This window comes from Lepidochelys kempii, chromosome 1, assembly GCF_965140285.1.
Source record: "Lepidochelys kempii isolate rLepKem1 chromosome 1, rLepKem1.hap1, whole genome shotgun sequence".
Lineage (NCBI taxonomy): Eukaryota > Metazoa > Chordata > Testudines > Cheloniidae > Lepidochelys > Lepidochelys kempii.
The window spans coordinates 55,924,691-55,952,689 of record NC_136380.1 but is presented as its reverse complement, the minus strand read 5'-3'; the positions used below and the strand labels follow the sequence as shown (position 1 = coordinate 55,952,689).

At 41.9% G+C, this 27,999-nt stretch overlaps 1 protein-coding gene across 1 annotated transcript in view; it reads left to right on the top strand.

Moving 5' to 3' along the window:
• Window positions 1–234: 234 nt before the first annotated feature.
• The window catches only part of FOXO1 (forkhead box O1), an 85,406-nt gene continuing 57,641 nt past the window's right edge, over window positions 235–27,999 (top strand). Inside the window, exon 1 of the mRNA XM_073342645.2 lies at window positions 235–1,313. Coding sequence (XP_073198746.1) covers window positions 705–1,313 — 609 coding nt within the window. The 5' untranslated portion in view covers window positions 235–704. The remainder of the gene's footprint in view (window positions 1,314–27,999) is intronic.

Sequence of the window (27,999 nt, the reverse complement as noted above, 5' to 3'; positions counted from 1 at the left end):
AAACTCCAAAGCTGCTTCTCTGCTCATTTTGTAGTAAACAAAACCTGCTGCCTGCTCCGGCTGGAGGCACCGCACCACCGAGCCAGGCTCACGCGAACACTCTCCCCTCAGTGACTTACCAGCAGCCACACACACGAAACCCCTCATGGAAAATTGGCCTCTGCATAATGCGACGGGCAAATCGTTTCCTGAGCGGCGTGGGGCGCCCATTGGCTCGGGCGGGCCTGTCAATCACAAGGCGCAGGACGGGGGAGGAGGCGGGCCCCGCCGCGGCTGCGGGGCGGGCGGGAGTTCCAGTAAGTCAGCGCCGGGCCGCCGCTGAGTCGCTGCTGTCACGGCCGCGTCCCGAACACTCAACAGGCAGCTGCGCGACCACGGGGAGCGAGCCAGGCTGCAGCCGCCCTGAGCCCTGCGGACCCCACGGGCGCGCTGGCGGGTGCTCCGGCCGGGCAGCGCCGTCCCTCCCTGGGAGCCTTGATGAAGTGGCGGAGCTAAGTGTCCTTCTCCCTCCCCCGTCTCCGGGCTCCTGCCCCGGGGCTCCCGCCCCCCCCTCCGCTCTCCCCGGGAGCGCTGCGCTCCCTCCAGCCCCGCTCCGCTCCTTCCTGCGGGCTCTCTGCCGGCAGCCTCCCCGGCTGCCCAGCGGGCTCCCCTGACTTCCCCCGAGCCGGCCCTTCCCCGGAGCCCGTCCCCTCCCCGCCACCACCATGGCTGAAGCGCCCCAGCTCGTGGACATCGACCCCGATTTCGAGCCGCTGCCCCGGCCCCGCTCCTGCACCTGGCCCCTGCCCAGACCGGAGTTCAACCCGTCCAGCTCGGCCACCTCCAGCCCAGCGCCGTCCTGCGGGGGGCAGCCCGACGGGGCCGCCTCTGCCTCGGCGGTCAGCGTCGATTTCATCGGCAACCTGAGCCTGCTGGAGGAGAGCGAGGACTTCGAGCCGCCGCCGCTGCCCCCGGCCGCCGCGGGTGCAGCAGAAGGGGCCGCTCCCGGGGGCGGCTGCCTCTGCGGGGACTTCCAGTGCCAGGAGGCCGGCTGCCTCCACCAGCAGCAACAGCCCGGGCCGCCGCTCCAGCCGCAGCAGCAGCACCCGCCGGTGTCTGCCCTGTCCGCGGGTCCCATCCCCGGCCAGCCCCGCAAGAGCAGCTCGGCTCGCCGCAACGCCTGGGGCAACCTGTCCTACGCCGACCTGATCACCAAGGCCATCGAGAGCGCCCCGGAGAAGCGGCTCACCTTGTCCCAGATCTACGAGTGGATGGTCAAGAGCGTCCCCTACTTCAAGGATAAGGGCGACAGCAACAGCTCGGCCGGCTGGAAGGTGAGGCGGTGGGGCGTGGGGAGAGCTGGCCGGCCCGGGACCCCGGCAGGAGCGGGGAGACTTGCCTCTTCCCACCTCGCTTCTTTCAGGGGAGGCAGGAAGCTCCTTCCAGGGCGCACACCCGGCCCCTCGCTAGCGGGCTGCGCCCCGGGCTTAGGATGCACCGGGAACTGCGGACTCAGCATTGCAACCCCCTAGTGATCGGGGAGCTGGAGGGGAAGCAGGGCGGTTGCAGAGCGCTGCAAATTCTGCTCCCTCGCCCCCGTAAGTGAAGTGCACGAAGTTAGAGGCTGACGTAGTGATTTGCAGGCTGCCCCCTGCCCTCGCTGGCTGTTCACTGACGCTGGGGTGGCCGGAGCTTACGCAGGTTGGCTTGGTTTGCAGTGTGGCTGAATACTTCTAAAAAGTGTGTCCTCCTCTCTCCCCCGAGAGAGTTGAGGTTAGAGGCCGGAGGACGTGGCTTAAGGGGGAGATGCAAGGTTTACACTGTAACAGGTTGCATGTGCATGCGGCTGTCCCCGGGGGCGAGGGGGTTCCTCGCACTTTCCCCGGTGCCTAAAAGGGCAGCCGAAGTTGCTTGTGCCGGGTTTGTAACTTAGCAGCCAGCCGGCTGTGGAGACTCGCTGTGTCATTTCCCTTTGCAGAGTTGGGACGAACTTAAAGTGACAGAGATTCAAGGGCTAGCCGAGAGCTAGAGAAGTGCAGTGTTAGGGTGCAACGTGCTGGGGGCGACAGGGCAGCAGACGCTAGCTCATTTTGCCTGTACTGTGCCCGGTGTGGAGCTAAAGTTCAAGCCTGTCAATGTGTGCAATGCATTTAAAGGGCCGGTGCCTCCTGCTTCAGATCTAATCCGAAGACACATGGCAGCGCCTTTAACCCGCTGTGTGAGACCTTCCCCTGTCAGTAAGTAGGGCAGTACAGAGTCCTTTCCAACACAGACTTTAATTGCAGTTAATCTTATTGAGGGAATTTGCCATTTTTTTTTAAAGGTAGTTTAGCTAGAGCTAGTAGTGTGCGAGTGCCATTTCAGGTCTAAGATGTAAAATCACCTTTTCATCCCATTGTTCATTATGTGCTCAGGCATTAGATATATGCTTCACAGAAGCAAATAGACCAGTCCTTGCCCCAAGGAATTTACAATCTAAATTCAGACATGACCCAGTGAATGGGGGAGGGGGTCATAAACTAAAATGGGGGAAGAAGCATAGGCATGACAAGGGTTATAGTAACACTGCATGTTTACCCAGTGAGCTGTGTGTTCATTGTAATGGCTTTGTTAATTAAAAAAACCTGTAAACTAAATTTAACCGGACTCTGTTTCCCTCAGAATGAAGTCTGCCTGTCTAGAAGTAGCAGACAGCTAGGTGACCTGTTGATCATAGGATTTGCTACTCTGCTTTTGTACAAACTGGAATGGGGTAGCAAGCACACACTAGCCCTGCATCAAGCCCTGATTCCAGCTTCAGGGTGGGGGTGACAATAATAAATAGGCAAGAGTTCTGGTCTTTGAGACTTCTAAGGCTGTTCAACAGTGGACATGTTATCTTTAGCAAGTGGCTTGACCTCTCTAATGTAGCAGGTTGTCTAGCCATCATTAGAGCTAATGGCTGACTTTTAATCAGTTACTACTTTTCTAAAACTGGCTATTTGAATTGGATTACAAAGTGCCACTTGTTTGAATACACTGATTATTAATGCACTGCCTTTTCCTATAGTCTTTATTGGGGACAATATTTAAACAGTTAACATCTTTGAGGTAAATGAACCTTTGGTTTGATGCTGTATAAAGTATGCTTTGTGTACTTATTTTCATAACAGAGGTATATAGGGTTTTGTCACTACCTACCAGATTATTTTGAGAAGAGGTCTTCTGTTTTTTTACATCTGTAAAGGGAGAAAAATCCTCCACACAGTCAATTACATCATAGTAATTAATTTGATACCTCCACAGTATTTTACAAGTTTTAGTGTTTTCTACTGACAGGTTCATAATATAGTTTCAGTCAATATTAGTTAAACTTTGCAAAGTTTTATCAGTTTTTCCAAATACATTTTACTTGGGTTTCTAGATTAGATAATAATTAAGGCTTTTTAAATATTGGGGTAGTTGTCCATCCAAACAGTGTCTTTTAATTTTTTTCCCCTCTACCTCGGGATATGGTATTACGAAAGGTACATTTTTGTTTTGTTTTGTTTTGATAGGTGGATAACATCCTACAGTGTTCTTCTAGTATAAAGTTACAAAAACAAAAGGACAACACTTAGCTAAATTTACTGGTAGAAGCTAAGAAACCTAAAGGATGATGTATGTGAAGAAATTTGAATGATAACCATTTCACTTCTGTTAAACTTCAATATTAGATCTGGCAAAGCTGTAAATGAGAGAGACCAGCATTTAAAAATGAGATCTTTCAGGTGGCTGTATTGTCTGTTGGTACAGATTGAGATTGTCAAGTGCATTTTCAGTTTGAGTAAAGGAGTATTTCAAAAACTAGGAAGTCTAAGAAGAATGTCACTGACTAATTACTTTGTATTCTATTACTTATCTTTTGGTGGTGCATTGTTTTAACAAGCCAAACATAGTTTCAGCTCTCAGATTCAAGACTTTCCTATTCCCAACATTTGTTTATAGACCAAAAAATTGCTACTGTTACTTTCGTTGGATGTGGAATGTTTGGGTGTTTTTTGGGCTGTCATAGTACCCTAATTTATCAACTTCAATTTTTCATAAAATTTATCGTTTAACACAGTTAACTCTTTAAGTATGGCTTTTTAAATGTTTATTGTACTGTCTCCTGGGGCATAAGTCACCATGATTCTTTTTTTCTCCTCTTTGTGCATATTTTTGACAGGGTGGTAGGAAAGTTGTTAAACACCTATACACCCAGTCATTCCTAATTTCTTGCTTTGGTAGTAGGTGGAAGGTTTTTTTTGTTTTGTTTTGTTTTGTTTTTTACATCCCCCACTCCACTTCAGGGTTAGTTATCTACCTCCCCTTGAAATGAAAACCCTGATGCAATCTTAACCATTGTCTTCCTACTGCTCCACCATAATATGTTCTAAGAAATTCTGCTTTTAACCAGTTTTATGGCTGAGTTGACTGAGGCACAAGGAGTTCAAGTCACTTGCCTCATTTAACATGATGAATCAATGGCTCAGCTTGAATAAGGGTCTGTTTGGCTCAGGATCTGTTGTTTTAGTACTGTATTGTAATCAGTGGACTTCTTTAGGTGTAATTAAAACATTCTAAATTTCAGTCAGTTATGGGCCCTGAAAAAGGAGTGTTACTTGGAAGGTTGAATGTAGATTAGAGAGGGTAAACTTTTACTAACAGAATTTGTAATGGGTCTTGGGTCAATTTCTTTATGGCCTGCAATACACAGTGGTATAGCTGTCTCTTTCTCACTTGGATTGCATGTCTTATTTGGGTAAAATGTCTCGGAAAAAACTTTCCATATTGTTGTAATTAGAGTTTAGGTTTATAATTGTAAAAGCACCTAATTTAGTGAGCTGTCAAATTACACACCTTGTTTTGAGAAGAAATTCAGAATGAAATGTTTAAACAAGATCTAATTTCCAGTGCCTTCAACCTTAGTTATGATATTCTGCATTGGTAACAGATTATTTAGGTGACTGAATATGTCTCCTCAGTTTCAAGTGTCTGTGATTCTATAACTACCAAATTGTAATTTCAATTGTTAAACTGCATTTTTCACTAAAAGAATTTATCTACGTCAACTTTCAGGTATATTTCTTGATTGTTAAAACTTCATCTCCATACTGTGAATAAAAGGAATGTGAAAGTCAAAGACCATATAATTTTACATTACACAGAAATTGTCCTTAAGTACATTCTTAAGTAATGTTTACTAAAGTAGGTAAAATTGATCTCCGTTATACATGTGCGTAGTCTGCTCTAGAGTTCCTGAGAATTTCTAGTCTGAAATGTAAACTCTGCCAACCCCCCTCAAAAAACCAATGCCCACATGCTCATCAACTCTTCTGAATGAATCATGCAACAAAGGGAGATCCTAAACATTCTTTACCAAACCCTTTTGTACTATTGAATGCTAACAAGCACTGTTGATAACCATATTTGCTTAAAAAGAATTGCAGAAAGACCAAGATCTGTTGTAGTGATAACAAGAAAGTTACTGAGTGTGTTGTACCATAAATCTTCGTACTTCTTCACTATTCCAGTCAAAACAATCTCTTACTCAAGTTATGCGGATAAGGGTAGAATGTGGTTAAAAAAATGGAGTCTGTTGTGGTGGCAGTAGACTTACCTCTGAGGGAAATAACTGTGGGTAACTTTTTTCTTTTTTCCTTTGTTTTACTTCAGAAAAGTTGTGAGATTAATTATAAAGAACATCTATCACATCCCCTCTTTCAGCACTTGCTGCTCTTTGTCTTTTATTCAGTCTTTGAAAATGGAATAAAGCCAAAAGTTGACCCTACCAACATTCTGATATCCTCAGAGTAATTCTTTAGACAGAATGCTCTGTTGAAACAGAAAATACTACTAACTTTTTTTGGCTTTCGCTGTAAATTGGGTATATTCTTTAAGTCTTGTGGAGATTAAGATTGCATCACTGGTTACACCTTCTTGACTTCTGGCTTAGTGAAGGCTTGATCACCTAGATTTACCTGTTGTCCTGGCTATAGGAATGAGACTGGATGTTAGCAAGTTGCAGAAGTATGAGTGGAAGTATGCCTGATAGGGTGAGCCCAAAGCATATGCTGAGTTGAATGTCTTTGTCCATAAGAATTGTTGTAGTGGTCATGACTAACTCATAATTGAATAAGGGTCTGTACAAAGATGATTCTAGGGTGTGATATTCAAAAGCCACATAACATGATCTTAAATAATTCAGAAGCCTTTTGCAAATAGAATACAGAGCACTTTACAAAAATTTGAAAAACCTTACTTTGGTATCTGAATACCTGAAATAACAAAAATACATTCCATGCTGAAGTATTTAAAATAAGTTTTATCGAACAGGTAGGGTTTTTTTTTAATATGGAAGGTGATAGGATACTAGTTGATGGACACTGAATTTACTCTGCAGAATTGCTATATGCTCAATCAGTCATGATACAAGAAGTGTAGGTATCTACCTTTGTGCCTTTGCAATAGAAGTTGATACTTTCCTAACTGATTCATGGACTGATAACATCATACATTGCGCTATATCTTTAACTTTCAGTTAGAGGGACTCTGCCAACTTAAAACACATTTGTTCTGATGTCAGAATAAATCTTTCAGAGCCATAAATGTCTGTCCACTGCCACCTCATTTCATACAAGCCACTAAATAGCTCTCAGTAGTAACTTTCAGTTGCTATCTTTAATAGGCAAGATTCAAACTAATGACTCCAGTGAGAGGCTCTGTATAGAAGAGTGCCTGCATTCTTATTTATGTTCTGAGATACTATGATCAGGTAAATAAAGCCAGTTTTGGGAATCAGTACTTGTGGCAAATAGCATACTTGTTTTAAAGGGCTGTGTATGTATCTCAGATGCACAGGTTAGTTTAATGTAATATTAAAATGATTCTGGCAACTTGAAAGCTAGCTAGTTTGGTTTTAAAAAAAAATTGACTTCACGTCTGGGGTCTCCTTGCCAACTTCTGTGGCTTTATAAACTCATTTTCCTATTCTGTTTCAGACAACAGAAGACAACGGTATTTTTAAAGGCCCACACAAATGGGCACGAAACTATGTTGGGGCAACAGTGAAATTAATGGACAGAAAATGCTGTCAAATGCACATAAAAGATCTTTTCCATCTTTTAGTTACACCTGTTGTAACAGTAGTAGATTTAAAAAACCCTCACTTCTGTATGATTTAAAAAAAAAAATTATCGGGCCCCTGTAGGTTGCACAATTAAAGTAGCAGGAAGTCAGGAAATGTGAAAATTAAAAATTAAGACAGTAATGTTAATTTGATCATACTACAAATTCTATATATTTAAATTATACCCTTATGCCATAAATAAGAATGTTTTTTGATCAATCATATACCTTAATATTACAAACCAAGACTGGAACATAGTATTTATGTCCAAGATAGCATGAGTTAATGTTTCCAATTAAATCTTGAATGAGAACCTAAAATGTGCAGAATACACTGTATGCAATTTTGTTGCATTCCACAGTAAGATTACAATTTCTCTTCTTGATAAAGCAGGTGGTTTTTGGTGTGGATTTTCCAGTGTGTTTTTCATTAATGCTTATAATCTTCCTTATACAAACTGTTAATGCAGCAGCAGCCCATGTTTCTGTGCAAGTCCCCTCCTAAGGCTGGGAAGTTTGAACATGCATTTCATATCCTAAAGAGGAACATTTCATTAGAATCTATTAAAATTCAGAGATGCATATTGAGCATGCTCTTAAGTGATTTTTTTTTAAAAAAAGTGCTTTGACATTTTTATTTATTTCCTAATTTACTACTTGTCTCCTCCCCATCCCCAAGCCCAAGTACTCTGTGGTAAGATGGACCTAGGTTTTGTGGTAAAAGCCCTGGTTTCTGTCACCCTCTCATGGTGAAATAAAATTAGGCAATCTTTGTGTTAGCTATTGTGGTGGTTGCTGTTATAGTACATTCAGTTTGGTTATGTCGTTTTCTGATATATTTTTTTTATGTGCTCCAGATTTTTGTATTAACTGCATTGTAGAAGTTGTCAGTGGAGCTGGAGATTTTGGTAGCCGTAGCTTTTGGCACACGGGATGGTGTAAGAGGCAATCTGAGACACTGGGATAAAGCTTCTATTTGGATGTTTCTGAAAAAATAATCCACAGTAAAATAATTGGCAGTGTTTTCTAGATTTGAGTCAACACTATTGAGATAAATTGGGCAGTTCACGCCTCTATGAACTATTGTTTCAGGCTGCTGCAGATTCAAGATGACACCACGAATGCTAGACACCCTTTTTAAAATGAATGCTTTGAGAGCATAATTGCTGACAAATTCCATGGCAATGGAATTGCAGAATACACAGAACACTGGTTATGACCATGCTGAGCTTCAGTCTTCAGCCACCTTTTTGTTTTGGAAAAAATGTGAAAACAGGGAGTTCTAATGGAAGTGATTTTGTAACTCTGAGTATAGCAGGTACTGACCCTGCCAGCTAACTCATGCAAAGACATACCAAATATTTCTGGTAAATACACTTTTCAGTTTTTTAAAAAGAAATTATATATAATAGAGACTCTGAGCTGATGATAGGCATCTGTTTGAAGTCAGGAGGAAACCTCAGGTTAAGTTATACATGCAGCAGTTAACTGTGACTTTCTTAGCATTTGCTAGTTTACAATAGAGTATTGATGAGTTGTGTAGAATTTTTATTTGTGAATTAAAATGCAAGGCAGTTGAATTTGATGTGGTATTGTAAGAATTCAGCCCTTTACCACACTAGCTCCAACTTATTAAATCTAAAATGCACAAGGGAACAATCATGTATGTATTGGAGAACTGCATTTGTGCTTCTGCATATAGAATTTCACTAGCTTGGACTGTATTTAAATATTGTTTACTGCACTTTACCTACTGCAGAGAATATATTTGCTGAGTTTATTCATGTGTTTTCATCCAGCAGAGTTGCTGTGTAGCTGTCTTTCAGCCTTGTAATGTGCAACTATCATATGTTAGCTCTGGGGCAGTGTAACATGACTGCTGTAGCACTAGCTTTCAATTAGGTCACAAATGAGGATATAGTGAATGAAATCAAATGTTATGATTGCACTGGAGACTGCCTCAGATTTTTGATTTCACTAGTCTTGGTGTCCTATTTTAGTTCTGTATATGAATATTGAAGAAACTACATGTCATGAAGTTGCTTAAGTTCAGAGAGATGCTTAAGGGATGGGTTTATTTGCTCCATTTGAAACACTGTTGCAATAGTTGCTAAAGATTTTGAGGTACTTTACCATTTGTAGATACATCAGGTGACGAGGCTCAGTTTGAAAAGTGTTTGCTGAAAATCTACTGGAACTGTGTGCATCGCTGGGTGGAGTGGAGTAGTCCTAGAATTTTGATGTGCAGAGGAAAACAACTAAGGCTTATTGCTGAATAATGTAGGATGAAAAACTGAGATTAAACAGAGGTAATGAGAAGACCTGGCTATGTTTCAATACTCCTTAAACTTGTGCTGGTTCTGGACTTGCAGTTTACAAAGAGAATAGCTAAGTGGTGGTTGGGGTGTCCTATCTGTGCTGCTGCTGCTTCCTATTGAGAAGGTCTCCTTATTCTAAGCCCAAGGCTGGTCATATTTAGGGCTGAAACGTCTCTGAAATAGTTGTTCTTGGCCTAGAAATTAATTTTTGGGCAAGCTAGAAAATCCATTCAACTGTTTGGTTTGCAACAGCACAGAGTAATGTTCTCAGTGCTTATTGTGGCTGTCTTGTTCTCACATAATTCAAGCAGTTTAAGCTCCAGATTTCACATGCATGTACTGAATATAGTATATTGTGCACGTGCAGTACATTCTCCTTACAAGAGTACTTATCCAGACTTATATTTTGAGCACCCCAAAATCTGCCTTATGAGCTAAAGTTGGCCCCTTTCCTGCAGAGTATTGAAACTACATTATATCCGTGCACTTTAATACATAGAAGCATTTGCTTAAGTGATTAGATATTGAAATACATGAAGACTGTATATTATTCAGAAGTCCTCCCGTATTAGACCTTCCCAATCCTGGCACTGAAATGTAAAAGGACTGTGTAAATCCCACTGTCACTTCCCTTTTTTTTTCTCTTTTGAAAGGTATTAAAAGGTAAAAAGAACTCTGTTAATGCAGTGCAAAAACTGAGATTTTAATTGCCCACCAAAAAAAAAAAAAAAGGGGGGGGGATTGAAAGCTGTTGTTCCCACAACAACCAGAGCTCTGTCATAATGGATGAAGAAAGCATTGGGGAAATCAGATATACAGTAATGAAATATTTATATGTGCAAGCAGCCATTTTATTCTCCATGGAAACTATAACTTTGCACAAAGTTAGAACTTTTATTTAAGGGGGCCAGATGGCGCAGTGCAGCTACTTTGCTTCACATAGCCTAAAGTAACTGGTGTGGGGAGGATCACTCCAATGTAAAGCTGATCCTCTGCTGACATAGGCAATGTTCGGCTCTGATGGCACTCCCTCTCCCTGTTGCCCCATTGTCTCTAATATAGAAGCATGTATGGGGGAAGCTGGTATGCCTGAAAAGCAGTTATACCCTGTTTTTTCCCAGCCGTGTTTTCTGCCCCATGCAGCTGGTCTAAATTTGATCAGTTCTTCAGTCCTTATGTTGCACTAACCCAGCACAGAGGCTCTTTTAGAGAGCGGCAGCTGGATCAGGGAAGAGCGACATAATCTTTAAGCAACCTTTTCATCCTTCCCACCTTGTACTCTACTGATCAGCTGGACTGCTGGATCTGGCCTAGTCTCTGTTTTAACATCACATTCATATAGATTTTATAAACTACATAGAATTTGTCTTTTTTTTCTTTTCACTTTATAATTAATTCAGCAGGATTTTATTATTTAGCCTGCCTTACTGCTAGACCACTTGTGACAGTCCTTATTTAACATCTTGTAAAGTAACTTTTCCCGTGGTCGTACATGCTGGGTTTTGTGAGTGTCTTAGGAGTGCTGAGGTGCAAGCATTGGTTATTTAAAGGAGTAGTTAAAATACAGATTACATCGACTTTTCAAATAAGTAATAGAACTACATAGGTCCAATCAGATTTTGGGGATTACCACTGACAGTGCTAATTTGTGATTCGGTATTACAACAAAAGTTAGGAAATTCTTTAATTCTTTCAGGTTTGACTCCAGAAATTATCACGTGGGTGGAGTTTCACTTACCTATCACCATTTAAACTAGGCAGTTAGATAAGACTGAAGCAACTTGTTCTAAATGTGGTGACTTGTTAGACTGCATTTATTGTGCAAATGAGCTTACATCCTGCAAGATCAGCAGAAACGTTTAAGGTTTACTTAAAGGGAAGTGGATTAAATTAGGTGACTTTAATTACTATGAGTTGCATACCTATCAGTAATGAGATTAAGGTATTGGATTTGTTACCCACTACGCTATAGAAGGCTCTCTTTCTATGCTCATAAAGTGAATAAGATAACTGCAAGTGGTGATTGAGCTAAAGCCACCCCAAATTTCATTTGCAAGTTGGCAAAGTGTTGCTGCTCCTGGAGTATGTTTAGCATGGCTTTTGAGCTGTGCTCCAGCTCTGCTCCAGCTCCAGGCAAAAAACTGCAGCTCCGCGCTCCACCTCCAGGCTCTGCTCCAAAGCCCTGATCTTTCGAATCAGACATCACTTCTCTGCTAGTCCAGAAGGCAAATTTTGGCCTATTTTAAACAGCTGAAGGGAGAAAGAGAACACTTACGATCTGAAAACATACTATCAAGGGACCTGATTCAGCTATGATTTGCACCAGTGTTACTCCATTGATTTGAATGGTGCTACTTCAGAGTAAAACTGGAGTAAAGCAGTAATGAATCAGGGCTGAAGAGTCCTAGTTTGTCTACAGTGGGTGCAATTTGTATATGCCAGATTAAATCAATCCCTTAAATAAAGTGTGTTCTTTGCAAACTCAATTAATGAATATATTAAAATTTCTCTTGTGCTTGGGACCCAGTTTCACTACTCTTAGAGGGGTTGCTTTAGGATCATTGTGTTATGGAATTACTGTAGTTCTAGGTCTCTATTAAATTAGTGCTTTTAATTTCCAGTCAAGGTATCTGATTTTTGGGTTAAGAGGAACTTTTAATTCTTTTTTTAAAATCAATAGCTGCAAGAAGGAACTTTTTCTTTCTTCTCTGAAGTATCAACAGAGCTTGACTGCTACAGGTCTAACATTACTCACTCTGATTTGTTGAGTGTAGTCCGGAGCAACCATCAATAATTCCCCCTTGAATCATTGTCAAATTCAAACCTTGGAAGAAGGAAAAACAGCTGGTAGATGCTTGTGGCAGGGTGAACCTAAATCTTTTCACTCTAAGGAGACTTGAGATTGGCCATCAAAATATTAGTTAATTGAATAGCAACAGGCCAGTTCACCAATTCCTTTTCATTAAGAGTTTGAATTTTATGAGCTAATAGCCCTTCTACGTCAGGATTTCACGCTGGCTGGAGTCTTCTTAAAGACTTACTTTTAGTTCTTAGACTAGCTTGCAAATTTTTCGTACTCTGGCAGTTCGTGTATCTGGCACTGATATACCGTAGGTAACAGGAAGGAATAAGACTTCCTGTTATGTATTACAGGGAGTATGTTAATCATCTAGTGATAAATATACACCAGTTAAGAGTAATTAAAGTAGAATATTTATGGTGGCTAGTCTTAAAAATATTGTGCTTTTGGTTGATCCCTGTTTGTTCTTCCAGTAAAGCATTTTGGCTTTTTCTGATTGAACCAGCAAGGAAAGTAAATAGTTGCAGTAAAATGGAAGAGTCATGATAAAGAAGCAATTCAGAAAGAGAATTCTTGGTTAGGTTCCTTAAGGTGAAATCTCTAGTTGGTTGGCAGTCCTGATAACAGAATTCTTTTTTTAAAAATAAATAAATCTGGCTTGGTGTTGGTGCATGCATTTTATGCTAATGAACATGAAGGATTAATCTGCTAGAGACAGGTATGGTACAGGTACTGGGTTCTCTGCACAGCTCAGTCTCCAACTATTTCAAATTGCCTCATCTCTGTTAATCTAGACCTGGGCCTTTTGAACCAAGATTGCCTTGTGCCAAAATGGAGGCTTTAGCTAGACCAGGGGTGGGCAAACTTTTTGGCCTGAGGGCCACATTGGGGTTCTGAAACTGTATGGAGGGCCAGGTAGGGAAGGTTGTGCCTCCCCAAAGAGCCTGGCACCTCCCCCCCCATCTGCCCCCTTCTATGTCCTGTCATCTGACTGCCCCCCTCAGAACTCCCCTGTTCCTTGTCCCCTGACCACCACCTCCCGGGACCCCCTGCCCCTAACCGCCCCCCGGGACTCCACCCCCATCCAACTCTCTGACAGGCCCCCTGGGACTCCCATGCCTATCCAACCCCCCCGTTCCCCATCCCCTGACCGCCCCCCTAGAACCTTTGCCCCATCCAACTGCTCCCTGTCCCCTGACTGCCCCCCAGAACCCCCTGCCCCTTATCTAACCCTCCCCATTCCCTGCCTCCTTACCATGCCGCTCAGAGCAGCAGGACTGGCAGTCGCGCTGCCCGGCTGGAGCCAGCCACACCACCGCGCTGCCCAACAGGAGCGCGCAGCCCTGCTGCCCAGAACGCTGGCGGCATGGCGAGCTGAGGCTGCGGGGGAGGAGGGACGGCGGGGAGAGGCTGGGGGGCAGCCTCCCCGCATGGTACCGTGGGCCATAGTTTGCCCACCTCTGGGCTAGACCAATGTCCAGGAAAGTTTAGGGTGAGAGCACAAATTAGTTTTAACCTAATCAAATTGAACTTGATCTTTTGATTCAAACTTGATTTGAACCTAGATCTTAGGAGTTCACAGGGAAGGGGGACACCCCCCCTCTTTTTCTGAAAGGGGATGGGGGACCCAAAATGTAATTAGATGCCTAATTAGAGGCCACTTTGCTTTCTTTTGATCCATTAGGATGGCTTTGTGAAGCCATCCTAATCAAGGTCATAGATGTATAAATGTTATTTCAGAGGACATGGCTATGGCTGCACCGCTGTAAGCTCTCTAGTGTAGCTGCTCTAAACAGATGGGAGCGAGCTGTCCCCTCGGCTTAAATACTCCAGCCCCTGCAAGCAGCAGTAGCTATGTCGTTGGGAGAAGCACTGTCCACACCAACACTTAAGTTGGCAAAAGTTATGTCACTCAGGGGGTGGCTAATTCACACCCTTGAGGACATAACTTATGTTGACTTAAGTTGTTGCGTAGCCAAAGCCAGCGTTATAATAAATTACTACTTTTCAAATAAACATCATCTGACTCTGCAAAAACTGTGTGTCCTCCTTTATCACTTGCATGCTAAAATGAACAGCTTTTGAGCCCTAGTTTGAAATTAAAAACCTAAACATTCACCCACCTCCTCCCCCCATCCCCACCACTCCTTTTTCCTTGAACACGTATATCCACATTTAACACTACAATAGACTTGTCCTCAAATTTCTACCACCAGGGAATCTGTGCTACAAGAACTGAACAGTTCTCTTCCAAAATTAAGGGTATTCATAAACTGACCCTCTGGGAGGAGTTTTTTAGTCTGAGGCAAAGTGTCTTGGCAGTTTAGTCATTTGTCGAAAGAAAATGTCCTGAGGTGTGGCAATTACTACTATGAGAATAAAACAAAGAAAAAAGTATTGCATATAGATATCGTTTCAGTTGAACGCACTGTGCGTTAGCCCATCAGATCAGTATGTGAATGTTCAACATTCCACTCAACTTGTAACTTAATTTGTAACTTCCTACATTGTATTGTATTTCTCTGGAAGACATCCCACAGCCACTGACTCTTCCCCTTTGTGGTCAGGAAAACACAACTTTATTGCTGCTTTCATTCGGGCAAGTAAGTAGGTTTGATGGGGAAGGTGTTTATTAAAGTTACACAATGCAGACAGTCAACTTTTTCACTTCTTCTAATTTTGAAACTTCACTTTAACGTACCAGCTGTCAAGGTTCCTTCCCCACTCTGAACTCTAGGGTACAGATGAGGGGACCTGCATGAAAACCCCCCAAGCTTATTTTTACCAGCTTAGGTTAAAACTTTCCCAAGGTACAAACTATTTTACTTTTTGTCCCTGGATTTTATTGCTGCCACCACCAAGCGTCAAACAAATATAATAGGGAAAGAGCCCACTTGGAAACGTCTTTTCCCCCCCACAAAATCCCCCCAAGCCCTACACCCCCTTTCCTGGGGAAGGCTTGATTAAAAATCCTCACCAATTTGCATAGGTGAACACAGACCCAAACCCTTGGATCTTAAGAACAATGAAAAAGCAATCAGGTTCTTAAAAGAAGAATTTTAATTGAAGAAAAAGTAAAAGAATCACCTCTGTAAAATCAGGATGGTAAATACCTTACAGGGTAATCAGATTCAAAACATAGAGAATCCCTCTAGGCAAAACCTTAAGTTGCAAAAAGACACAGAAACAGGAATGTACATTCCATTCAGCACAACTTATTTTATCAGCCATTTAAACAAAACAGAATCTAACACATATCTAACTAGATTGCTTACTGACTTTTTACAGGAGTTCTGACCTGCATTCCTGCTCTGGTCCCGGCAAAAGCAACACACAGACAGAGAGAACCCTTTGTGTGTCCCCCCCAGCTTTGAAAGTATCTTGTCTCCTCATTGGTCATTTTGGTCTGGTGCCAGCGAGGTTATCTTTAGCTTCTTAACCCTTTACAGGTGAAAGGGTTTTTCCTCTGACCAGGAGGGATTTAAAGGTGGTTAGCCTTCCCTTTATATTTATGACACCAGCAATGGAGATATTGCTGGTTGGAAATATTGTATCTCCATATTATCTTGTCAGAATATCGATATTTTATTGTCAAGCAATGGAGAATACTACTTGGGTATCTGAATAGAAATCTGTTAAGGATGTTCAAGCTAGATCTTTTTCTGTGGGTAACTGGTCCATGGTCAATCCTGAGGATTTAAGAGAATAAAATCCCTAACTGAATTCTGACTTGTAAATACTAGCATCAGTGCCACTAATAGTGAGCTGGGACATGCCTTCCATCCCTTTCATGCCTCATGGTGAATTATAGAATAGGAATAATAGCTAAGGGTATGTGGGGGTGGCTCATGTATCCCTTAGTAAAACAGCGGCAAGGCAACTTCTTAATCTTCTCTTGCAGTTTAGAGATGACCTGTATAATGTAGCTGTACAGTATCTCAAATACTTTTTTTCATGTTTTTACTTTTGGAGGTTTATAGTTAGCAACTGAGGCTGTAAAAAGACTGAAGGCTGTTCTTGCCCATGCACCACAGAGTCATTAGAAACTGAGGCTTAGCTGTAACCATCCAAAATTGGCTGGGTCTTAGTTGGTGTCGCACTTTGACTTTTTGCCTAACTTATAGTATTTACTAATTTTTGGTGCAACACTGTGCAATATTTTGGTTGTCCCTGTTCTTTGCTCCTGTCAATATTAATCCTGGCAATAGGAGTAAATGAAAGCTGGTGTCTTCATATTTGCTGGGTGTTTGAGATTAAAAGAACAACTGAACTGCTTTTCAGAAGGCAGCACATATGAAAACATCTTCTACAGTGCAAAATATTGTTTCCCGGCCACATTATGGCTGAATGTGACCAGCAGACTGCACTGTGATCATCTTTTTAACAGGATCTCCAAAATGGCATGCTCCCAACTTCAAGGCCCTTCATATTAAAGTGCCTAAAGAAGTAAATTAACTTACATTTTGTGGGTCTGGTCTGGTCCTTGGCTACATCTATCCAACCCCATTAAAACTAGTGGGGTTACAAAAGTATAACTGAGTGCAGAATTTAGCCTAGTAGTCTTCAAACCAGTGGTCTCCAACCTTTTTATGCACAAGATCACTTTTTGAATTTAAGTGCAACCCAGGATCTGCCCCGCTTCTTCCCCGAGGCCCTGCCCCGCTCACTCCATTCCCACTCCCTCTTTCGTTCACTCCTCACTCACTTTCACTGGGTTGGGGTTTGGGAGGGGGTGTGGGCTCTAGGCTGAGGCCAAGGGGTTTGGAGTGTGGAAGGGGGATCCTGGCTGAGCCTAGGGCAGGGGGTTGGGTGCAGGAGGTGGTGCCAGCTCTGGGAGAGAGTTTGGGTGCAGGAGGGGGCTCTGCGCTGGGGCAGAGTGTTGGGATACAGGAGTGGGTATGGGGTGCTGGCTCCACAAGGGGGTTCAGGGCTGGGGCAGGGGGTTCAGGGAGCAGGAGGAGCCTCGCGGTACTGGCTCTGGGAGGGGGTTCAGGGCAGGGGGTTTAAGGTGCAGGAGGGAGTACCGAGTGCTGGCTCCAGGAGGGCGCTGGAGGTCTGGGCGCTGGAGGCAAGAAGGGTGCGGGCTCCCACTGGGTGGCTCCCGGTCGGCGGCGCAGCAGGGCTAAGGCAGGCTCCCTGCCTGCTCCGTCCCCACACCACTCTCAGAAGCAGCCATCACACCTCTATGGCCCCTGGCAGGGGACACACACACGTGGCTCTGTGCACTGCCCCTGTCTGCGGGCACCGCCCCCACGGTTCCCATTGGCCACAGTTCCCCATCCCTGGCCAATGGGAGCTGCGGGGTTGGTGCTTGCAGGCAGGAGCAGTGCACAGAGACCCCTGCCTCTCCTCCCTTGGGCATGCTGGCCACTTCCGGGAGGGGCATGGGGCCAGGGCAGGCAGGGAGTCTGCCTTAGCCTTACTGCGCCGCCAGACTTTTAGCAGTGCAGGGGTGAATGCCCATCATAACATACCCATATAGTAGAGTGTTTAAAGCCGTGGTCACCAACCAGGAGATCACGATCGAAAGGCAGAGGCTCCGGGATCAACCAGTCGATCGCGATCTGCCAGGTGGTGACTACTGCTTTTAAACACTTTGCTATATGAGTAAGTTATGGTGAGAATTCACCCTGGAGTCCCCTGGTGTAGAAACACAATTGGGTCTGTGCCTCAGTTTCCCCTAGTTGGCTTTCAGAAAGCTCAGTGAGGCTTGTATACAGTGAACAATACCCCTTCATGGGGTCTAGTTTATTTAATCAACTGCCAAACATATGTAAACAAGCCTTCTCCTTCTGCTGTAAGTCCCCAGGCTTCTCAGCTGCCTGGATCTTTGCTGTCTCTCTCATGCTGACTCCTGGTGTTTCCCAGGCCTCCCTTCCTGGGGAGTTGTGTAGACTGTCTCCTCTTGAGCTTTCTCTCTCTGTGTTCTGAGGCTATTCCTCTCTCTGGAAGCCTCTGCTCTCTAGGTAGATGTCCCTGGGTGTAGTTTTCTACCCAGTTTGCCTGAGAAGCTCTCTCCCTGGGAGCTTCCTCTGTGTTCTGGGGTCCTGCCTGAGTCCTCAGAACCCTTTAGGGCCCTGGGTGTTCCTTAACTAACTGCTGCTCAGCCATGTAGCCAGTTAACTGTGCACAGGTGGATCTGGATTGGCTGGTTCTCCTTAGAAGAGACTTAGCTGGGGGCCAGCCCTAGTGACAGAGTACTAATCAGTGACTGCTACAGAAGAAGGTAATGCCATCTGGGTAGTATTTCTCATAGGCAATGAGTAATGACTGCATTGTAGTTTATGAAAGTTCTGGGTAACACATTACATTTTTTGACTATAGTTACTCTTGTGCATCCATCCCAATTTTTGCTTAATTTTCTTCTGGATACTACGAATACCCAGAGCTGTACTGAAAATTATGTGAAGTAAAGCTAAGACTTCAATCAATCAAATAAAGCCCTTCAAAAAAACCTCAGTTTTTAAAATATTTCTGTCTTGGAGAAACATTCTCCATTTAGAGTTTTAACAGAATGTTAGATATTGGGGTAATTTTAAGGGTTAATTGCTTTTTTGATGATAAATTTAAGACTGAGATTGTTCTATTGAGATTCACATGTAATTGGGCCTACGTTATCTCTTCTGCTAGCACGTTAAAATGAAACATAGCTTATATTTTAAAACAAGTATTTTTCAGTGTTGATTCTTCTGGACTGGGATTTTAAATTTCCTTAACCCTTTTGGTGGTTGCATTCAGTTTAGTATGCCAAAAGGATAAACAGAAGTCTGTGTAGGTTTGTTCTAACTTAGAACTTTTTTTAACCTGTTTGGGAAAACCACCTCTGAAGTGAGTTCTGTATATTTATTCTAATATGCTAATACATGCAGTTGTTTAAATATTGATTATCATTTTATCTGCCGTACCTTTCCCCAAAGCCAGTAAATTGCACATTTTCTTCAGAATGCCTCTCTCTTATGCAAAGTACTTACGACTTTTCAATTTTAATTGCCAGTTCATTCTTTCTCACAGCTACACATCGTATCATGACATGTTACCTCATACCTTTTATGCTGTTTGGAGGAGGTAGATATCCAGGCACAGAATGTTTTAATGAACAGCCAGTCTAGCAGTGCTGCAGATGCTATTCATGGCTGGAAGAGCTAAGTTTGACACAGTCTGTGGAACCAAAATTGCAAGTTGAAGTTAGTGAATGTCTTGGAAAGTATGGATTCATAACCTGGAGGAGTCGGAAGGGATTTTCCTTCTCTCTGGATGTTCTAGTAATTGTTCTTTGTGACAACACTAGCAGTTTTCTCAGCGAAAACTGCATATAATATCAGTCCTTTAAATACTTTTTAAAATTACTGGCTAAGCGAATTTTTATGTAATATTTTAAACTTTTCCCCCTCACTTTCATGTTCTCAAAGCTCTAATTTCCTTATAAATAGACTTAACTGAATGTTTTTCTTTATACATATGTGAAAATACTAATAAAGGTCACTTAATGTTTTATTGACATTTTGAACTTTTAATAGAGATTTAGCTACACACTGTTTGTTGTACCTCAAAACCATATTTAAAAACTATCATTTAATACCTCACTCTAAACACCAGCGCATACTAGTGGAGTGTACAGCCATATACAGAGTGCATACTTGGGCTGGAAAAACCCAAAAAATTAATTCTGTCAAAGCTTATAAAACTCTGCCAGCTGTGTTTTCTTCTCCCAATCAAACAGGACTATTTTAATTACCAAGAATGAAAAGCTAAGATTTTGTCCATTTGTAAAAGTTGTGCTACAGATAAAACTGACACATGGGGAAAGTTCTACTTCCTGTAGCTGATGATGAATTTATGCCCTGAAGCAAATGGATTATTAACACTTGTAATTTTATTTTAACTAGTGTAACAGCAGATGCTGCTATTCATAAAAATATCAAATTGCTCTTTAATTACAAACAATTTGCCTCAAATTATCCTGCAGCCCTGGGTTCCACAGGTTAATTTCATATTCTGTAAAACATTACATTTTTTGTTTTGTATTCGTGATATTTTAGTTTTGAGTGCCTTGCATGCTGGTTTTAGGTAAATGGGAGCAAATGACTTGCTGTTCTGTTCAAAGGGCTGAAACAGAGGAGTCAGACAACTCAAATTTAATTAGACCATTAAAATTAATTTGTGCTCCTTCAAGAAAATGACTGTAGGGATACGGGATTTATCATGGAAGTGAAATTAAGCATATTTTGTGAAACTGTTCCTTTTTTTTTTTTTTTTTCAAAATTTGTTATGAATAAATCTTGAAACTGAAAAAATTTCACGGTCTTAGCAGCAATGTGGTGGTGGTGTAACGACCTGTAAGTGAAACAACCTGTGAATGACTTTTGAAACCTTCTCAGTGAAATGCATGTTTTTTAAAAATAAAGACAGAGTGAAAGTTCTTTAAATTTTCATTTGTAATCTAAACTGAAATATAGGTAAGGAATTTTAGAAAAATATATTTAAATAATTTGTGGGGCTTGGCATTTTTTGTTTAATGTTAAATTTATCCCAAATTATGGACAGAGAACTACATTCTTCATATTAGTGTCCACAGATCTGTTACAATGGGTACTTCAGCCTGTTTGTAGCTGGGGGCAGAAGCAGACCTGTTTTGTCCCACCAGCTGAAGGTCCTTCCATATTTTTTCCGCCCCCTTATCCCCGCAGTAGTAGGCAACTTAGCCAGACCTCCTTGCTCAGAGTAGTTTTGAGGGAAATTCCAAACTTCACTTCACATTTTTAGATTAAGAGTTTCGTTCAATAATATGATTGATTCCCAGCCAGGGACATCATCTCCTCAGCTCCACTTCTTCTTCTGAGGCATTTCTAGGGGCTGGTGCCCCTGCATTCTTCTGGGAGTGAGCAAGCTAGGCTGAGAAAGGCCAGAGGCAAAAAGAAGGGTCTGTGTATTTTGCTCTCCACCCCATGACTCATTTTTTGGGGTGGGGGGTAGGGAGGCTCAGCTGGCAGGTTGCAGTTTCCCCCTCATAGTAGATTTGAGTTATCCTGGCTGTGGAAGTTCTCAGCTGGATGGAACTTCAGGATGTGGGGCATTCCACTGCTGCTGGTGCCTGACCGATCTGATTCTGCTTTCATCCTGCAAACAGGCTGTAGTACCCATGGTGAATTTTATTACTCAAATAATGGAACTTTATTACTCAAAGAATGGAAGTTTTCACATAAATAGGAATACATTTTCCTAATGTTCAATGATTGGGAACTCCTTTTCCAACACGTACAAAGTTTGCATTAGTGTTGTTCAACTAGGATAGTAGTGCTAAGGGAAGTAGACAACTTCTTGGCCACTTAAGATTCCCCCTTGTATTATTAGCCCAGTTAAAGAGCATCACTGTAAAGCTGATGGAATTCATTTGTGCATGAGTACAGCTAGATTTTGAAAATCTTCTTTCTGACCTTAGAAAGCCACAAAAGGAGGAAAACAGGCAGCCTTGTTTGTCACTGTACAGTGAGCTAGTGTTTGAGCCACTGTCCTCTTCCACACAGAATGTGTAAGACCTGCTATAATGTTTTTCTTCTGCTGATTCAACTAGCAGAGCAGTTTCTTTTACTTCACTAACTTTCGTATTTGAAAATCATTCAACCTGTTCAGCATGCCTCTTGCTGTGGTGAGAGAGGCTCTTGGTTAAGAGGGGATGGGAATGAAAATAGACATGAAGTCCTGGGTGTTTTATAAATTAAACTTACAGCCATTCAGGAAATAGTGAAGAACAATCAAACTTCTGTACAAAATAACAGTGCCACTTTCAGGTCTGTAGTCCAGAGCTTGCAGGACTAACAGTTATGTCTATACAACTCCTGGAGGACTGTCTGCACAATCTGATAACTTTTAGATTAAGCAATTCATACTTTAAAATGATCATAACCTCAAAACTGATACAATTCTCAGATTAATTTCGTATCTCCATTACCAGACTAATGGAGCAAAAAACCCAAACCACTAAAATTTATGCTCTGTCACAGAATTGCAAAATGCTTATGTCGTCACATGTGCATGCTTTGTATGGACATTAACCACCAGGCATTTGTCTGAATCCAGAGATTGTCATGACAGCTGTCAGTTGCAACTTTTCCTGCTCTCAGAACAGATGTGAGGAATGTACTTAACTGTAAATTATTTGGTGCTAGTTAGGAAGCCTAAAGGCTGAATATTTTAAGTATTAGAACAAAAGAACTAAGAGTGCAGTCTTCTGGTAATCTGAAAATATTTTACTGGCGAAAATCCCTCCCCCCCTCACTTGGAGGTGTGGCTTTTAAAAATGAAAGCTAACATTTTTTTTTTTCTTGGCAAATGAAGTGGAGGAACTGAGAAATGATTTTGAAATCTGTTGAGCTAAACAGTGACTGGCATGTTGTAGCATATATAGACAAGCAGAACATAAGGTATATGATGTTGGGGGCTTTTTGGTTACTTTTGGCTAAGTAAAACCCTACGCTGTGTCATTGTAAGCAAGAAAGTAACATTTTCTTGTAAAGAAGAACAGTGTGTCAGGAGGAACATTTTGAAAACATCTAATTTGTTACATAATGGAAGATAGTTTTGGAAAAGAAACTGTTAGAGTACAGCCTATAGGATTTCCCACTATTTTTTTAAACAAGACAGCCTTTACTGACAACCATAAAAGCTTCAATAGTATGTTTTAAATGCATTTGAGATTGAAAGAACCAAGTGTCAAACAGTGTGAGTATTAAACTTCCAAATTAAAAAGTAATCTAATATTATACAATTTTTGTTAAGCACATGTCTGTGCTGTAAGTATTCCAGTACTAATTATTTTAAAATAAATATACATACTACCATTTTGTATTCCGTCTGGGCCAGGGGTGAAAGTAACTTAACAGATTTACCGGTACGCAGGGGAGTCAGGGTCCTGGGCAAGGTGTATGTGTTGTGCGGGGAAGGGGGCGGCTCTGGGCCCCTAGAAGGGGCAGGCCCTTGGGCAGAAGGGGTGCGGCTGGGGCCAGACTTCCCCAGCTAGCCCTTCAGCGCAGTCTGGCCTACCCCGCCCGGGTCTCTGCTGGTGATTTAAAGAGCTTGGGGCTCCAGCCACCCCTGCAGCTACCATGGCAGCAGCTGGAGCCCAGGCCCTTTAAATTGCTGCCGGAGCCCTGGGGTAGCAGCAACGGCCAGGGGCTCCAGTGGCAATTTAAAGGGCCAAGGGCTCCAGCCGCTGCCAGGATCCCCGGGCCCTTTTAAATCGCTGGGTTCCAAGGCAGCTGCCCCTTTTGCCCCCCCCCACACACAATCGGTTGGTCAGCTGTGTACCAGCAGCCACTTCCTTACTTTCGCCTCTCATCTGGGGCAGAAATAGATTTAGAACTCAAAACCAACTGGAGAGCAGCAAGCTTTTGTTTTAAAAGTTAAATAAGACTTGCCATCTGTAGTGTTGCAATATGTCTGCTTATATTTGTGCCAGCCAGCATTAAAAATCTGTAAAATGGGGGACAGACTAAAACATAAATACACGTCTTGACTCTGAAATATAGTGTAGTACGGGAGATTTGAAGGATGGAGCAGAAAATGCTAAATGTTTGGCTAAAAAATGAATTGGCATGTATCTGTACTGGGCTTGCAAATTCTCATACTCAAAATTTCTCTCCATTATGAACACTGGCTATTTTTCCTTCACTTTCTGTTGATCTTTCTTTGATTTTGACTCCTTTAAAGTGTGGTTCTAGTGTGACAGGTGTTTTTAAAGTGGCGCTGGAATTCCTTGATTACAGTCTACGCCTTCCACATAAAATTTTACTCATTTTAGAAATAAAATAATCTCTTCATGAACCAGAAGCCAGAAATGAATGCAGCTCACTTTCCTATAGCAAAGTAGTAATGCTATAGCTTACAGGAGTAAGAAGTAGTGAGAACTTGTTTGTTTTGTTGGAGCAGTACATTTCTATGATGAAGAATAAACAAAAGGAGCAGATCTGAGTGAGGTACCATTTTTACATAGTCATTCTAATGTTCTACAGAATTTGTGTATTGATTCTCATTTCAACAGAATGAGAATTTTTTGTATTTGGATAGCTTTTCTATATCCGTGTCATGCTTTAATATTGTCACTTATTTTGGCTTGTATGTAGTGTATGAATAGTGACTTAGTGTATGAATAGGTGATACTTTGGATGTCTCAAACGACCTCTGTGTGCTTTACAAAAATTAGTTTATCCTGAACACCCCTCTGAGTTAGAAGTACTCCTATCCCCATTTTACAGATAGGGGAATTGAGGCATGGAGGTTAAGTAAGTCTCCCAAGGTCATAAGGAGTTTGTGGTAGAGCCAGGACTAGAACTCAAAAAAAATCCTGTCTTTACTACAAGATCATTTTTCCTTCTGAATGGATGCTTTAGAGTTAATAGGTTGCCATGGTTTAACAGGGGTAGATAGAGAACACAAGAACTGTTCATTTTTTTTTCAGCTAAAAGACAGCAGGTGATAGAAACCAAAACATAGTGATTTGCCAACAAGCTGTGGCACAGGTAGGTGGGTGGGTGGATTGGTTTTGTATGTGAGAGAGAGAGAAAAAAGCAGCCCTACAGCAATTGTGGCTCTCTGTCTTGATCACTGTGACCCAAAAGATCTTGTGGTTTCGACAGTCATGATAAATTTGAGCTCTTATTAAACAATGCTTAAAGAACTGAAGAAACTTTATTCAAGTAATTGAAAATAATGCCTTTTTGCAGCTTTATAAATGTCAGTTTAGAAGCTGCTGTTTGCCAAGAGGAGCTGCAGAACTTCAAAAGAAAAGCAGGAGAATATATCTTACACTTGCATCTATATTTTGAATACAGTATTGTACATTGTTCTTAAATACCTTATTTAATGGTTATGGAGTGAGTACATGCCTCTCTCCTGCATGCAAAGTTGATCGTAGTCTGAATGGAAGGCTTGTTCTATACTACCGACTTTTGCTGATGTAGCTTTGTTGGCTAGAGGTGTGAAAAAAGTCACATCCCTAACTGATGTAGGTGAGTGTTGTGTAATGTTACAAACTGCTGACTGTCAGAATTTTCACTTTGCTGATACTGAGCATGCTCAGTAACATCTGTTGAAGCTGCTGCCCTGATTCGGTTCTTCATGGGGATAGCAATATGCTCCCTGCTGCTCACAGGAGTTGCAGGGGTCAAACTGAATGCACAGGAGGCTCAAAGAGTGGAGACAGGGGAAAGAGGAGGAAGGGGCCAAATCAGGGATGGGTGGGGTAGGAGCTGGGATTGAGAATGGGGTTGAAGCTCTGCCAGATAGCAGCAGAGGGGAAATCCCTGGGATGGGGAGGAGCAGAGGGGGTAACAGTTACCCCAGATGGGATGCACCATCTTTAGTCCCTGCAAAAATGGGGTGTTGGGGGGCAGAGAGACTTTTCCCCCCTTGAGGGATGGTTCATCTCATCATGTGCTTCCCAGGGCTGCGATCTTAAAGGCACAATTCATCCCAATATTTGGACAAGTCAACAAACCATTATTAGTTTGTGTCTGTATAAAGCCTCATTGCACTTCACAGATTTGTCTTATCTGCTGTTCTGATTTCCTGAAGGGTACTTTTTCTTGCGAGCCACTGTAAATGGAGTGTCACTCCATTTAATTATTTACTTTTTAAAATGTTATTTTTAATACTCTTAGCACTTCATTTATCTTCGTTAACAATGTGGAGGTTGATGTCATTATGCTATTGATATTTTTTATAGCAATAATCACTGAAAATATTCGTGGTCGCTGGTAGCATCAGCAATCACATTTCAGCCTTTCTAGTGTACTGACATTGGTATTTAATTTTAAATTTTTGCTTTTTCATTTTTCTTTTAATGCACAAGTTTATTCTTTGGGATCATATGACATCAAGACTGACTGACTTTCCTGGGTTGATGGCGAAAATACCTCAGTTTCTTATAATCCACCAGCGGGGATTGCCTCTGTCAACTGTTGTTTTGCCTCTCTATCTGGCACCCTCATCCTTTTTCACGTCACCACTTGTGTGTAGAACTTGGCTCCCAAATAGTCACTACAGGCCAGATTTTTAAAGGTTGAAAGCATCAAGATGATTTTGAAAAATCCCCCCAGTCACCTACATTCCTTTTAAAAATCTGGCCCTTAGGGTACTATAGTATCTTGTATAAAATCTTTCTCAAAGGTAAAGATTGACAACCACAAATATTCAAAGATTGTGAGCTATGAACCTAAAAGTAATGAAATTAAAACAAATAAATAAATACAGTTCTTTTAATTTGCCATTTTGTTTTTGAGTCTTTAGGGCACACTAACTTCATACTTTTTGTTACCTCTCCCAAAGAATCCATATACTTGAAACGGTTGTACATTCCTTTACCATTCAGTTCTATTCTGGACTTCTAGTAACATTATTTCCCCATACCTTTGTAATTGAAAATATATTAACCATCCTTATTTCTACAAGTAATTCTCCATCCTACAAATACTGAAGTGCAGAGTTTATTCTTCTGTTGCTTCAGATGTTGCATACATAAATGTTTTTTCCTACGGAGTTGTTTATATTTCTATTTGAATATTTTAATTTAATAGCCTTTTATATATGTTATGTATTTTGTTAATGACAGTTTTCAGTCATGTTCTTCATTCTGACAAGCTTACTGTTCTGTACTACCAAAATCAAGGTTCTTTTTTTTTTTTAAAGAAGAATTATCCTGTTACTCCTTTGCATTAGTTGCCTTTTGGAGACGCTAAAGTGCCTTGTCTCCTTTGTGTTTTTACAGGGCTAATGCATATAAAGTGATGGCACTTTTGTCCCATTAGAATTAATCAATTGAGCCATGTTTTTGATGCTTAAACTGTAAAGATACTTCTTTGATCACAGCATCTACCTGTTTGCTAACCACATTTGATATAAACCTTATCTTGTACTAAGTATGTGCTCCCCGGAAAAATTTAACTTATAAACACAGCATTTGTTGTGTGTGTTCCTTTCTTACATTATGAGGGTAATATTAATGAGTCTATTATTGCAATATCCATAAAGGTGTGATGACACAGTATGATAGGCTGCAACAAAAAATATTTTCAACTTGAAACATTGTGTTGTTGTGTCTCAGACACCTCACCTGACCCAGAAACATCCATAAATATGGTGTGTTAGTTACTAGACATGATCGGTCTTTGTTTCTGAAGCTGCATAGGATATTTCCACTGTAGGCCAGCACTTCGCAGGTCGCTCTGTTTCCTCACCTAATCAAAGCTCAAGAGGGGGAAATGGTATAAATATATCTGCTGTAGACAGCCCTGTGACATCAGTGGCTGATCATCACAAGAACATGCACAATGGCTGGAAGGCACTTTGAGAAGTCATCAAGTCCAGTCCCCTGGGCTGAGGCGGGACCAACTAACCCCCTAGACTATCTCTGACATGTATTTATTTAACCTGTTCTTAAAAACCTCCAATGATGGGGATTCCACAACCTCCGTTGGAAGCATATTCCAAAGACTAACTACCCTTATAGTTAGTTTTTTTTCCCCTAATCTCTAACCTAAATATTCCTTACTGCAGATTAAGCCCATTACTTCTTGTCCTACCTTCTGTGAAAATGGAGAACAACTGATCACTGTCCTCTTCATAACAGCCCTTAACATGTTGGAAGATAGCTCAGGGGAGACCTGTTAACCATCTTTTCTCAAGACTAAACAGCCAGTTTTTTTAATCTTTCCTCATAGGTCAAGTTTTCTAAACTGTTAATCATTTTTGTTGCTATCCTCTGGACTCCTGTTAATGCAC